This window comes from Lynx canadensis, chromosome D1 (assembly GCF_007474595.2).
Source record: "Lynx canadensis isolate LIC74 chromosome D1, mLynCan4.pri.v2, whole genome shotgun sequence".
In the NCBI taxonomy this organism is placed as follows: Eukaryota; Metazoa; Chordata; class Mammalia; order Carnivora; family Felidae; genus Lynx; species Lynx canadensis.
In genome coordinates this window covers 25,292,446-25,307,307 of record NC_044312.2, presented here as the reverse complement: position 1 = coordinate 25,307,307, position 14,862 = coordinate 25,292,446, and the positions used below count along the sequence as shown (strand labels likewise).

Below are 14,862 nucleotides of genomic sequence, written 5' to 3'. Positions count from 1 at the left end.
CCCCTTGGCATCTTTCTCTTTTCCTTGGATGGCCTTCACTGCTCTGGAGCATGAGCAGTGAGTGGTTCCTTGGTATAGAGACTCAGTTCAAGAGCAGCTGTACCCCTTCCGTTTCTCCCTAAGGCGACTTCCATGTGACACCCCCAGGTTGGTAGGTCTGTCACTTGGGAATGCCTTCCCATTTCAGTCCAGGCAAAACGCCCAAGAGGGAGGCCTTCCTAGGCTGTTTAAGCCCTGGTTATGTTTCATGGAGACGTCAAGAGCTGGACTCGGCCGCCGGTCAGCCTGCGTGTGTGCCAGCTTTGCCACTGACCGTGTGTGACCTCAGGCAAGCAGACGTCCCTGTACCTCAGTTTTCTCATCTGCGAAATGGTAGCAGTAATAGTTATGGTCTCATAGGACAGTTGTGAGGATGGAAGGAATCGTTTGGGGAAAGCGTCCAGAAGCCTTGCTAGGTACATAGCAGGTTACCACTGTTCCATATCATCCTGCAACTTTTGTCTTTCCAGTGTAATTCTGTATTCCTTGAGGCCAGAGGTTAATGTATTTTATTTAGAGAATTCCAGTAATTGGTGGCAGTGACTTAGGGCACGAAAGATACTTAATATCAGATTAGGTCATTCTGGCCATTCAGCTCAAACCACCTGTGCTAAGCTCCTACTGTGCACTCGCCTCTTTCACGGACATTACCTTTTTTGAACTGTCACCAACCACCGCACCAGGTAGGTTCTGTGAGTCTCACTGTACGAATGAGGGAATCGAGGTTCAGAGGGGGAAAGAGGTCTAGCCCAACGTCGCCTAGAAAACCACAAAGAAGATGCCTTTCAAAGTTTTTCACGGTGTCGGGCGATTAGTAGGAAAAGATCCACTCTTAGTGGCCGGGTTAGTGTCATTCTGGGTCTGCTAAGACGTAGATGTCAAGACGGGATTAGACTTGCAAGAAATGTCTTGGTGTGTGAGGGAGGTCCATGAAGGACAAAGTGGGGGACAGCACGGGAAGGCCGGGGAGCTTTTAGACCAGGCTGCAGGTCTGACACCTGTAAAAGGAGAGAGGAAGGGCGGATTTGGGTGGGGAAGAGCCTCCATGAGCGGCTCAGTGCCAAGAAAAGTCTGGTCGGACTCCTGGGGACTCCTCATGCCAGAGTCGCCCAGCGGAGCAGCTCTGTGTCCCCCAGGAATGAACCTCATGCCTCTGGGGAGCGGCCCTAGATAGTGTGGCCTCAGCGGGGACATGGTGGATCCCGTCAGTCCTGCTGCCTGCAGTCGGAGGTCTGAGTAGCACCTCGTCACGGCCGCTGCAGGTCTGCTGACCGGCCACATCAGCCCCCCCGACGAACACGGGTTGTCGGGTAGGCCAGCGCGGCAGGACTCAAGGCCACGGTCCCGGTGCTCTTGGTGGCCCACGATAGGCTTCAGAGCTCTGTGCCTGTTGTTGCCCTCAACAAAGCCAAAATGGCATTGTCTTCTGTGTGACTCACCTCTCCCTGAGAATCACAAGAGTGAAAGTGGTCCTGAGTGAGTGAATGTGAAACGTTGACGGGAGGCCAGGGCGCTCCTCGCTGGAGAGGTGCTCGCAGGGTGCAGCTCTGTGGAGGTGGTTGACATTCAGAGCCGAGGTGGGTGCAGTTTCTCGGGCAGGGCCCCTCAAGGCGAGGCTCTCGGTCCTTTCTTCTTTAAAGACAAGGCGTAGGTAGGACACAGCCCATCACACGATGGCGGAACAAAATGTGTTCCTTTGTCTACCTCCTCACTGTTGTTCACGTTCTGTTTGCTACCCAACCCGGTCTGGCTACCACACCTTACATCTGAGGGGCGTTCGGTGGTTGATTGCTGGATAGAATTGAAAAATTTGGTGCTTCGATGGTCCCTTGGGGTCTAGCTCACCTCCCCGAGAATTCTAACAGACTTAGCTGGTCATTTCGTCGCATCCTGGACACGCAGTGGGGGCTTTGCTGCTAGGAGAGAATAAGTTCCAGAGATTGCCCTCCGCCCCCTGAGAAGCACGGGCGCCCGACTCCTCCAATTCTGTGTTCTAATCCTCATCAGTGAGCACACCTTTCTTTCTTCCTGTTGCCCAGATACATCATTCGGGAGGCATTTTCTTTTGACATTTGCATTGGTCCCACAAAGCGTCTCTTGGGTTTCTAACAAGATTCTCACCCCGTACCCTCAAATCCAAACCCAGCCTGTTTCTGGGGACTTCGTAAAAGAGTCCGTTACCTAGAAGACATCAGGAGGAAAAGCTCTGAATAACCCACTTCCTGACTCGAGCTTCCCCCTCTCTGTGTCCGAGTCTGTGTGTGAGCGGTGGGTCGAGTATGGTCAGGGCCCTTGGGTCTGGTGGCAGGAGTGGCTGTATTTGAATATAGGCGGCCCCTTTAAGAGAAGACCCATCTCCTTTCTCCTTCCACCCCCACGCAGGTGTACTTGAGCACATGCAGGTGTGAGGAGCCCAAGCAAAAACAAGGGTCTTTCCTCTACACCCTAAAGCGTGTGACTGTCTCGTTCTCAGGACCGAGACAGACTCGCCCGGGAGCCTCGCCGACCTCTGTTCCAGGTGGGGCGGCCCGGCAGACCTGTGGCCAGCCACCTTGGCTTGCCCCCCGGTCTGTCTTGCACACGGATGAGCTGGACAGGACTTTCTGCTCTACCTTCAGGTCATGCTCATGAGATCCGCCTCCGGGTCCGACCCACCGACATCTGTGGGCAATGCTGCTGAATTCCTAGGTCAGCCCTACAAAATAAGTAGGCGGAGCGTGCTTTGTGAGGAGCATAAATGATTAGGGAAAAAAAGCACACTGGGGGAAAGAGGATCTAAGTCTGTCTGTGGCCAAGATTTCCCCAAACCATAAATGTGTGTGATACTTTCACTTGCAAAGCAGTATGCATCTGCTCTTGTCTGTGTGCACCTACTTTGAATCAGAGCAAGAACTTCACAGAGTAATCCCTAACTTTAGCAAATCTTCACGGGTTGTTCTCATGTGCAGTATCTTTTAAAAATCACGCATTTATATACTTGAACCTTCCTTTCAGCCTGCCGCTTCCTCCTTTTCCAAGCTTGCCATGTAAAAGGCCGGTTTAATTCTCGGAAGAATAGTTGAGTTTTATCTTGTGCTTTGCTGTGTGTGTGTGTGTGTGTGTGTGTGTGTGTGTTATTAATTTCATCTTTTTTGCTTGTCTTTCTCTGAAAAGTCTGTTTTTAAAAATATATGTTCTAGGGGAACCCAGGGTAGCTTAGTCAGCTAAGTGTCAGACTCTTGGTATTGGCTCAGGTCATGATCTCACTGTTCGTGGGTTCGACTCCCCACTTGGGATTCTCTTGGGATTGCTTCGGATTCTCTCTCTGTCTCTCTCTGCCCCTTCCCTGCTCATGTGAGCATGTGCTCTCTCACAAAATAAAAAAATAAACTATAAAAATATATATATTTTTTGCTGTGTTGTTCTTCTGTTTAATTCCACTGCTGTGTTTTATGTTGTTCCCAAACTGTTCAGTATTGTGGTCACCTCTTTATGTACATACATAATATGTGTGTGTGTATTTATATTTCTATATTTCTTAATAACAGGAACTTAATTTATGTCTTTATAAAGTAGGGAGGAGCAGGGATAGCTGTTTCCATTTTAGAGATGGGAAAACTAAAGCCCAGAGAGGTTCAGTTAGTTGCATAAGATCGTGCAGTGAATCAGGGAAGTGCCGAATGCTTGAACTCCCCACTTGGGGCATCCCATGGGCATATGTTATGTATTTTTTAATTTCGTAGGATGCTCTCTGCTCTCCTCTCTCGGTTCGCCACCGCCTGACACGTTTGTCTGTTTTTAATTTTTTGAAATTCTCCTTTCTTTTGGTCTCACGTGCCAGAGACATGGACTTGACATCAAAGGCTGGTTTTAATTGATTTGAGAGCGGTTTTCTAACTTGCTTCCATTGTTAGGTACTGGCTCTTTCAGCAATAAAGTTCACGGAGTTATTGTGCGTTATGTTCGTCGAGTGTGTTTTTCCAGCCCCTGTCAGAGAGTGTTCTTTGTGGTTGTGCGTTGAATTATTAGAATTTATATCCCCCAACTGCTGTCCTTGAGTTTCTAGGCACTGATATGGGAACTCACTGATAGAACATGTGATTCATTAAACCAAGGCATTGTTGGCGAGTTATAGAACGTACCCTATCTAGATCATGTTGGAGGTGAGATGCGATCAGGTTGGGGTTGGGGGGCAAGAGATGGGTGTAATTCAGAAAAAAAAAGGGGAAAAGATACCTTTTTTGGACAGAAAGCCAAGCCAAAATATCAAGCAATCTCTGCCCTTCCTTTTCTTTTAAAAATCTTCCCGGTGCTTTGATTGTCAAACTGCCCAGCAGTTACTCATCCTCAGGCAGAAGATGTCAGCTGCCTCAGGTGGCATTGGGTCCAGGGAGCAAGAAACTGTCAGGATGTTTCCTGGTCATTCCTCAACTTCATTTCGTAAGGACTTCGTGGAAATAGAGACATTTTGGAATCTTTCGTGAACGAGAGCTTAGAAGGGGGTTGACAGGAAGGGGTGTGATGCTTAGGCTCTGGGGTCACCCCCGTCTGCTGCCAGAGGTGGGCACCTTTGCAGTAGTAGGAGAGGAAGATAAGACTTGTGAACAGATGGGTCATTTCTGGATTTGAGGGTTCTGTTTTTGCCATCATCGTTTGGCTGTGGGTAGAGACACCTGGGTGGAAGGGAGGGGCCCATCAGGCCCGTTCCTCTGTTTTAGGACCACCTGCCAGATGTGTGTTCTTAGGGCAGAGTCTGCCCTTTTGCAAGGGTGACCAACCATGAGAGTTTCATAGGTTAAAATAAATGTGGTGTCCTGCCCACACTGAGGTATTTGATTTGACTTTTAGAGTCAAGCTGAAGAGATTAACTTCTCAAAGTAGCAAATCAATCCCCAAAGGGCAGGCGGTGTGGTCGTTTTTATTTTGGGGAACATGTTGATGAAACAGCCCGGGAGTCACTCATGTTGATTAGTCCCAGATCTGGTTTAATAGAGAGAAGCAGGTGGGGTGGTTTTTAAGATCCTTACCCCTTTCTTCAGAGGACGATTGTTTGAGCAGTACAAGTCAGTAAATGTTTACTGAGAAGCCATACCTGCCATCGAGAAAATAAGGATCAACGAGGGGTAGTCCGTGCGCACAGCGAGCCAACAACTGGGGTCATTCGGCAGCAGGTAGCTTTTTGATTGTCGGTATTTGCCGGTGAGGCACCATCTAGGCTTGGGATTGCAGCAGTGAAGAAGTACAGTGTGTGTCCTCAGAGCATATATTCTAGTGATGAGAGAGATGGGCCTGGAGCTGATGGCCTTGGTATAAATACACCATAATGGACGGCTACCAGACAGAGCGACTGCTCTGTGTTGACCTCTGCATGGAAATCAGCTCCGATATGTCAGCCTCGTGCTGGGGCGCAGATGACAGGGTGAGACCTTGCGGTGGCAATGAAAAGGAAAAACTCAAGTCCAATCCTGGGCCCTGTTCGCTAGCAGTGAGTCCGTTGGGCAGATAGCCCCCAAAGCTAGAAAATGAGAAGAAATCGACTGACAGATCGGCAAATGGAAGGCATTGTTACCAGGAGAATCTTACTGAAATTTGGTCCTAGCCCACTGCCGTATATCTAAGTCGCTCACTTCTTGGGGCGCCTGGGTGGTTCGGTCGGTGAAGTGTCTGACTTCGGCTCAGGTCGTGATCTCGAGGTTTGTGAGTTCGAGCCCCGCGTCGGGCTCTGTGATGTCAGGCTCGGAGCCTGCAACCTGCTTGGGAGTCTGTGTCTCCCCCCTCGCGCTGCCCCTCCCCCGCTCACGCTACGTCTCTCTCTTTCTCAAAAACAAATAAACATTTAAAAAAATTGCAGTTGCTCACTTCTTAGACTCAGAGTAAGGGAACAACAACAACAACAACAACAACAACAAAAATAGAAGGGGATTTTTAACAACCAGCCCTCATCAAGATACGTGGCAGGCCTTCCAGTTCCTAGACAAGGAGAAGGGACTTAACACATCACCAGAATGAGTAGGAATTTACTCGAAGCTGTACCTCAAAAAATTGTAGATTGGCGCCTTGGATTTGAAGTAAGCCTTGAGGGTCCCCACCTGATACCTCTGCTTCGAAGATCGTATCACATTCTTCACATCAGGACTGTCACTGTTGTACCTTCCTCTGGCCCAGAAGCTGAGAAGAACAAAGCAGTGTGAGGAACTGAGGAAATCCCCCTGCTGCAGCCAGCGAGGGAGCTGGGGGGTGTGCAGGCCCAGCGAGAGCGTGTGTGGGGCCCTCCCTCCTGCACTTCTTTGCCGAGAGCCTCCCTTCTAACAGGGACCCCTCTGTTGTTGTGGCTGAGAGTCTCTACTTGAGAAGCATAGTTTCCCAGTGATGCCACCGGATTCCTGATGTGTGACACCCCAGGGCAGCATGGTGAAGGACGCCGTTGACTGCCTTGGGGGCCCCAGACAGGGACACCATTGTGAGTCACATTGAGTCTGTGAACTCCCCCTTCCCATGACTGGTACTATTCTTAGCACCATCCTCTGCTCCCTGGGACAGAGGTCACTGGGAGCACCTTCGAGTTGGGTGGGTGGATGGGGCTGGGCCCGGGGTGAGAGGAGGTGCAAGATGGGGCAGAGCTACGCTAAGCAATACAGAAATGTCCTGTGGGAGATGTGTCTCTGGGAGCGCTGGCCTCCTTGCAGCATTTCAACCATTGTGGGGCTCAGCAGTTCCCCAGGGCCTAGATGTGGATGCTCTTGGCAGGGGGCCACCATGCATTCCAGCCCTAGAGCTGCCTCCCGGCGGTGTGCTTCCCTCAGGTGGCCCTGCTGTGCCTGCCCAGATCTGAAATGAAGGTGACACGTGGTTGTGGAAGCAAGCTCCTGTGTTAAGTCTGGCCGCTGGTTCTGGCCAGGGAATGAACCCCCCCCGGGGACCAGAATGCTTGCCCTGACCAGCGTTTCTAGCCGGATGAATAATTCCACGTCCTTCCTCTTTATGGCTCCCCGCAACCAAAGGGCACTTTGGGAATCAGCAAACAGGAGGAACCTTGCGGGGGGTGGGTGGGTGGGGTCTCCTGGATTCCTTTCGTTTCGTACCACGCGCGAGCCTTCCGAAGGGGGGAAACAGCCACTCCAGGAAAGCCACGGCGAGAAGGCTGTGTGTGCCTATCAGTGCTGGGTGGGCTTATACGATCTTTCTCCCAGAGTCGGGGGAAGGAGGCTTGAGCTGACATCACCCTGTCTTGACTTCCTTGCTGTGACGTCCCCCAGAGACATTTCTCCTCATTCGAGTGTCTGTGCTGTTGTTAGACATCTGGTTTACCTCTTTACGCTCCCTTCTTCCCTTTAGCGTAAAGACAGAAGAGAAGTTTGAGAGCCCCTCCCCTACGACCTGGGCTCCGCGTTCCTAAATGTGTCAGTTTTGTATTCCTTGTGAACAGAGGAAAATTCACAATGAGCAAAAGAGGAGACCCGTGGATAAGAATATACCCTGCCCACCACCCAACCCGGCCGTTATATGCAGACGGGGGTCAAATGCACACAGAGAAAGAGCTGGAGCAGGCATATAGAACCCGCGCCTCTGACATTTCAATTCGGGAAATGGCCCTGCCAGGAAAAACAGCAATAATAATTCTGTCTGACGTCCCTGCCTCTGAGCTGGTTCCACCGACATGACTTAAACTCCCCCTTTGCACTTTCTGGCTGCCCCATCTCAAGGGCAAGGGACTGTGGTATGTTCTCTGGGACCTGGAACAGGCTAGCGTCTCCCTGCCAATGACTAGGACTTGCCTGGGTAGAAGTAACCTGGTATGTCCTTCCTTTCCCTTCCTCAGCTTGGTGTGACTGGCCCTTCACTCCCCAAAGGGATGTTAAGATGAGCAGTGTGAAAGAGGTTTGGAGGCAACCGAGGGAGGGAGGGATAGCGAAGTAACATTAGCCTAATAGTTACCGGGAGGGGGACTGACTCACTGGGCTGGAAATACCACCTGTGGAGGTGGACACCAAGGTCACCAATGGTCAGATCGTCTGGAGAACCACTGGCCGTCTAGTGTCTTGTGTCTGCCATGAGAGGTGAGGAAGACATATATATATATATATATATATTTTTAAAAGCTATGTTATCATGTGGTCACCTCAACCAGCCAGGCTGATTAGATGCCAGGCTCTGGGTTGTTTTTTTCTAATGGCAAAGCAGTGCCGAGGCAAAGGGGTTTGGAGTGCCGGACTGCCTGGGTTCCATTCACGGCCATTTTACTTCTGAATGGCCTTGGACAAGGCCAGTGGACACAAGCCGCACAGTGTAGCAGTTTTCCCTGTCGTAAAAATGGTAAAAGCAAATTTGGTAATAGTATCTACTCCCTGGAGTGATTGTAAGGAATAAATGAGATCAGCATAAAGCAGCAAACGTAGTATCGTGCATAGTAGGTGTGCAACAGCTTAACAGCTCTCGCTTGTAGTTTTTTCTGTCCAGGGTCTCGAAGCAACTCCTGTCTCTGTCTTGTGTCCGGATTGTGTGGGTCTGGCCCAGGAGAGGGCTGCAGACTCCAGGGCTCATTTGCCTAGCTTTGGAGTAGTTGACTTTTCCTTTGTTATGTCTCTCTTCAAAACAAGAGGAAGACAGCGGTGTCCTGTTGGGTATGGAGCCATTCTGCGCCTCTTCCAGAAATCTGTTCTTTTGCAAGGATTCTGAAGTTCTTCACTGCCAGAAATTCCATAGCATTTCTTAACAGAGGTTTGTTCACTTAATGCCTGTCCACCAGGATGGCTTCTCAACGGATTCCTCGTATAATGTCACATCTCAGCAGCCCGTGAGCCCAGGCAGGCAGCGGTAGCCGGTAACTTGAACTCCCCTCCCAAGAAAGTTGGAAATGTGTCTGAGTTGCATCCGAAATGGTGTTTTAACAGCACAGGGAAACAGGAGAGGCTAAGGCTTTACCAGTGTCACACTCTGGGCTGTTTCTTTGAACGTCCGGTTATTTTGTAGGGCCCACTGAGTCATTGTATTCTAGAACCGGCATAAGGTGTTACTTGCAGGATGGTTTTAAAGAGCTCCAGGTGCATTCTTGGAAGGATAAGGCAGAGCTGTTCCATCTTCCATATTTAGCCTGGGCTGTGCTGAGGAGACCGAGACTCGCCCCCCGCAGGCCGTTACTGGGGGGAGGGGGTGGCCCTTTCTTTGGTTGCTTAATAAGAGTCCATGCCAGTCGCTGTCGCCTTGGTACTTGGAGTGAGTCTGCAGGCCAGGGCGTTAGACCCCACACCACCATTTTCTCACTGTGCCCTGGAGCAAAGTCACATCGCTTTCTTGAGCATTTTTCTTTCTCTGCCTTAATAGGATGGAAATAGTAAGACCTGTTGTGCCTCGCCTATAGAGAGAGCCGGGGGGACGGAGTTTAGGAGTAAGCAAAATGATGCGTGTGAACATACCTTGTAGAAGTATAAGGCATAACAAGAGATCACCCTTCTAGATCATAAAGAGCGTTGCCTTTTTTGACAGAGAGAACCTAAAGCTTGTTTTCTATTGAATCTCACTTTACTTTGGATCAGATGAATCTGAAGCTCAGATTAAGGATGAGGGCCTTAGAAAGTCAAGTTTTTCTGTATGAGTTAGAGTGCCCCTGGCTTCCTTCATCTGCACAGACTGGGTCTTTCCCAGCCCTGCTCTGCCAGATGGCTTCTAAGATGGTGTTGTGAGTGTAGACATATAACAAGCAGCAGAGACAATTGAACCCATATCTGTTTCTCTGGCTACACCCATAAATTAGATAGGAATCACTGGCAGCATTGTCATATCTGAATAGAAAGTGATCTTAAAAGGAAATCTATTAGCAGAAGTCCTTTAGCGTAAGATAAATTGAGTATCAGAGTATGCCTTGACTTTTGATAGAACTAAGATCTTGGCAGTGTTGATGGCTAAGATAAGAGGGGTGTGTGTGTGTGTGTGTGTGTGTGTGTGTGTGTTTAAGTTAGAGTATACCATGGGGCACCTGGGTAGCTCAGTCGGTTAAGCGTCTGACTTCAGCTCAGGTCATGATCTCACAGCTCATGAGTTCGAGCCCTGTGTCAGGCTCTGTGCTGACAGCTCGGAGCCTGGAGCCGCCTTCGAATTTTGTGTCTCCCTCCTTGTCTGCCCCTCCCCCGCTCATGCTGTCTCTCTCTCTCTCTCTCTCTCTCTCCCCTTCAAAAATAAATAAACATTAAAAAAAATTAAGTTAGAGTATAGTGAACCCATGAGGAATTTCTGAGACAGTCCTCACCTCACCTGTGAGGATTTCGTGGGTGGCAGGTTAATCACTTACAAAGTAATGATGTTCTCGTTTCTTAGTTTGGGTGCCTGCCAGTGGCCTGGAGGAACAGGATGGTGGTGGAGAATATTATGACCTTATGACTAAAGAATATCTAACTTCTGTGTCCTTGTTAGATGGCCCCAGGGTAGCAATCCTTGTCACTTACAAATCAGGGGCCAAGAGCTCTCAGATACAGAGAAGTGTTTATGAGCTCTGACTTCAGATTAGAACTGGCAAAGATATTCCTTAGTTAACATCCTTATTACGAATTAAGGCAAAAATAATGACTTGGTTCTTGAAGGCAGAAAAGATTGTGCTGCCTGAGGATATCTCAGAGGATGGATCCAGTATTTTCTTTCTAGAGTTTGTGTAGCAACAAAAATGGACTGACCTTTAAGCCAATCAAGATGAGATTGATAAGACCATGGTATACTATGTGTGGTTTTTTGTGTTTGTTTGTTTGTTTGTTTTTGATAGAAAGTTTTTCACCTTTCAATCCATTTGAACTCTTAGCACCTCCTCCAACACTTGTGCTACATGTTGCCTCCATTCTCTCTAGGCTGGATGGACTGGAGAGGAGGCAAGAGGGACACGTAAAATGGGATTCATTGCTGGCAGTGCTGAGCATCTGGTGTAATGATTCACAATGCCTTGTGTTTCCAGGCAGTGGACCAATCCAGCTGTGGCAGTTTCTTCTGGAATTACTCACTGATAAATCCTGTCAGTCTTTTATCAGCTGGACCGGAGATGGCTGGGAATTCAAGCTTTCTGATCCAGATGAGGTATGAAGGAATCGACTTGTGAGGACTCCTGTTGAGGGGGAGGAAGGTGAACTCTGGAAAGTGGTTATGTGGGCCTGCATGACCTGTCCTAGGATTCCAGTCCCACCTCTGCCCCCGGGTACTTCGTGACCTCGGTCAGGCCAGTTACGTAGCCTGCCTGAGCCTTAGTGGTATCATTTGGAAAATAGAGAAAATACCCACAATGCCCACTTGCTTTCCAGGACTCACAGATACGATGCACAGGGGGTGCCTGGCACATAGCAGACCCTTCATAAATATGTCTTAGCATGTGTTCTGGCCCTGTGGCTCTGTGAATCTGGAAGGGGTCGGACAATTCAAGAGGTGTTCGAGGATTACTACAGTTCATTCATTCCATTCATTATTTTATTCGACAAGTGCATATTGAGTGCTTGCTCTGGGCCCACATCGAGAGAGAATCAAAGATGCTGAAGAAGAGAGACGATAGCTCTGTCCCGGCAGACATGAGACATGGTGCCCCCGTAGATAATGGTGCCCCAGTACAGGAAAATAGCTTCCTGTGGATGAAAAGCAGGTGTCCTCTGGATGAAAGGCAGCTTAGTTCTGCTCCAGTCGCTCACGTTAAATTTCACGCTTTCAAAGCAAGGATACTCTGCCAGTAACATAAGGAAAGGAGAGTCTCTAGTGTTGTTTGTCTTTTCTTCCTTTCAGTATCAGGTACCTCTATCACATAGAGATACAGGGTCGGTTGATTTTCATTAATTTAAAGAATCAACTTGATCACCATTGTTGCCCAGCTCTTGAAAGTGGGAATTTAGAAGAGACGGGTCAGAAAAAAAGATCTTCGGTGCGCGGGAATCTCCATTGGTCCTACTCGAACGTCATGGGTCCCCATGAGTACATATGGAGGCATATAAACACGTCTCTTTGGAATATCCTGTAGGTGTTCACCCCTTTCTCGTCCTTTAATTTCAGGTGGCCAGGAGATGGGGAAAAAGGAAAAACAAACCTAAGATGAATTATGAGAAACTGAGCCGCGGCCTCCGCTACTATTATGACAAAAACATCATCCACAAGACAGCGGGTAAACGCTATGTGTACCGCTTTGTGTGTGATTTGCAAAGCCTCCTCGGGTACACGCCCGAGGAACTCCATGCCATGCTGGACGTCAAGCCCGATGCCGACGAGTGACGGACACGAAAGGGGTCGGGGCACCTCTGCTGAGACATTTCGAAGAACAACCACGTCGGTCGGACTCTTAATTTTTAATTGTTATTCTATTTTTAATTTTCCAGAACTCATTTTTTTTACATTCAGGGGTGGGCGCTAAGTGGGCTGCAGCTATAATCAATTGTGCGCAGTTGGAAAAGGACGGCCAGGACTTGAGGGGTGGGGGGGGACAAGAAATTCTTGAGCAAATTTTCAGGACAGAGAGAAGGGTCTTCTTAAGAAGCTTGAAGAATCTGGCTTAAGGGAGGAGACTAATGTGTCCCATTACTTTTAAAACTCATCCGTGAAAACAATGCGTCTCGAGTGGTGGACCTATTAGCAAAAGAAGTTGACACGTCAGGAGTCATGAGACCCATGAGAGACAATTTATTTGCTTTTGTTTTTAGGTCTGGGAGGGCAAAAAAGAGGGAGGTGGGATAAAACATTTTGTTTGGGGGATGCACTAAAAACCAAGGACTATTTACCTTTTACTCTACTTTCAAAACAAAGATAGACTTCAGTGGGGAGGGGCCAAAACTGTTTTTGTGTTAAAATTTTATTTTATTAAATTTTGTGCCAGTATTTTTTTTCTTAAAAAATCGTCTTAAGCTCTAAGGTGGTCTCAGTATTGCGGTTTCATGCGAGTTTGTTTTTATTTGCCGACTGAGGATTCTGTCACAGTGAAAGGAAACTGTTTATATAGACCCCACTGGAAACGCAAAGTGCTGTCACTCAGATCGGGGATCCCAAATTCATGTGACTTCTATATGAAGGAAAAAAAAAAAAAACAATGCTGATTTGGGTACAAGGGACCTGTGCATGTGAATTTCATCTGTATTTTAAAAACTGATCACACCCCTCTACTTACTTGTCATTAGCGGATTCTCGGGGTTTGGGGCTTAACGTTGAGTTAAGAAGCATTAAGTCTTTGAACTGAATGTATTTTGCCGCCCTGGTTTTGGACCCCAGTAAATGTAGGAGCACTGTTGAAGTCATAGAATGGATATCGAAGGAGGAGGACTGACTTGGTTCTTAATGGGTTCTATACCTGTAACATACAGAACTTGGAAGAAAAGCTGTGTGCACGGGCATTACCCCTCAGGTCTTAAGAAGTAAGTCCTGAATGCATGTCATTGCAAACCCTACACTTCCTCCTTTATGTCTGATTTTCCCGGCATCCCATACTTACTGCTTACCCACCCCCCCATGACTCAGTAGAGAGAAATGTACAGCTTTCCAATTGGTGAGTGAAAGAGGAATGGCAGACGTGACGTGAGTTGAAGAGTGTCGGACAAAGCCATTTAGACGTACTGAGTTTGGGGAACAGTGGAGACTAGGGTTGCATAGGAGTAAAAATGTGGCTTGGCCGTCTTTGAGAGAAGTACAAGGCTTTCCTTTGAAGAGTTTGAGCTAGTTGAGTCAGACGTCAGGTGAGGCTGTGCATGCAGAGTGAACAGTGCAGACACTAGGAGAGCCCTGTGCTTGGATCAGGGTTAAGTGAAGGGTAATAATTGCAGAAGAGAGAAACGACTTGAAGGCAGAGGTAACATAAGAAAAGGAGCTTGGAAAAATAAGGTGGTCTGTGAGATTCGAATATGCTATACTAAAAACTATAGTTTTTAGCTCCTCCAAAGTTTAACAAGAAACTTAATCACCTGGGGCAGTGGTGAAGGGTGGTCTGAAAAATGTGTGGATTTTTTAGGGGGGCGGGAAACCAGCATCTAACCAATGAGGAAAAGTGCCTAATACAGTTGAACCCCGGCCCCCCACCATAGATGCCTGATTTAAAAATTTTTTTAAGTGTTTATTTATTTTTGAGAGAGATACAGAGTGCAAGCGGGGGAGGGGCAGAGAGAGGGGGAGACACACACACACACACACACACACACACACACACACAGAATCTGTAGAGGCTCCAGGCTCTGAGCTGTCAGCACAGAGCCCAACGTGAGGCTCGAACTCACCAGCGGCAAGATCATGACCTGAGCCGGAGTCGGATGCTTAGCCGACTGAGCCACCCAGGCGTCCCATAGATACCTGATTTAAAAGGATCATGACAGAGAGTTAGCTCTCGCGGACCAGTGGGCAAAGCGAAGAAACATCTTAGGTGGGTTTCTCAGGGGCTAGCCCTTCTTGGGATCTGGCTGAGAAACTGGAAGTACTAACTACCTGCTGGCTTATCTTCGAGAACGTGGATTGTTTACTCCCAGGTCCTCTTACAGACCCTGAATGATCAGGAACTTAGCTCTGTGATTCATGAGTTTCCTCATACTGATAAATCAGAGCATCCACTTGGAAAGCAAAAGCAGAATTGGCCCAGCTGTGTATTTTGATCTTCTTCCGGATGCAGGTGCCTTAATGAAGCTCTCGAAATATTTTAGGAGCTGCTCAGGGAGTATTAGGCGGAACTGTCGGACTACATTGTTTTCTCTTAGATCATGTGATCTTTCTTGGGCACTGGCAAAGGTGTGTGTGTGTGTGTGTGTGTGTGTGTGTGTGTGCTTGCAGACATGCAAAACTACAGCTGAGATAATACCTGAGTTTTTCAGTTAAGTCTTTCCACATTTCAGTAATGAACGGGCAAGAGTAGAACCAAGGCGG

The 14,862-nt window shown here is 48.3% G+C and overlaps 1 protein-coding gene across 5 annotated transcripts in view; it reads left to right on the top strand.

Moving 5' to 3' along the window:
* Positions 1-13,808, top strand: part of ETS1 (ETS proto-oncogene 1, transcription factor) — a 131,161-nt gene extending 117,353 nt beyond the window's left edge. For all 5 annotated transcript variants that reach the window (XM_030333671.1, XM_030333668.1, XM_030333669.1 and 2 more), the window contains 2 exons: positions 10,955-11,073; positions 12,028-13,808. In XM_030333671.1, the coding sequence (XP_030189531.1) occupies positions 10,955-11,073; positions 12,028-12,243 (335 nt within the window). In that variant the 3' untranslated portion in view covers positions 12,244-13,808. The remainder of the gene's footprint in view (positions 1-10,954; positions 11,074-12,027) is intronic.
* Positions 13,809-14,862: the final 1,054 nt, after the last annotated feature.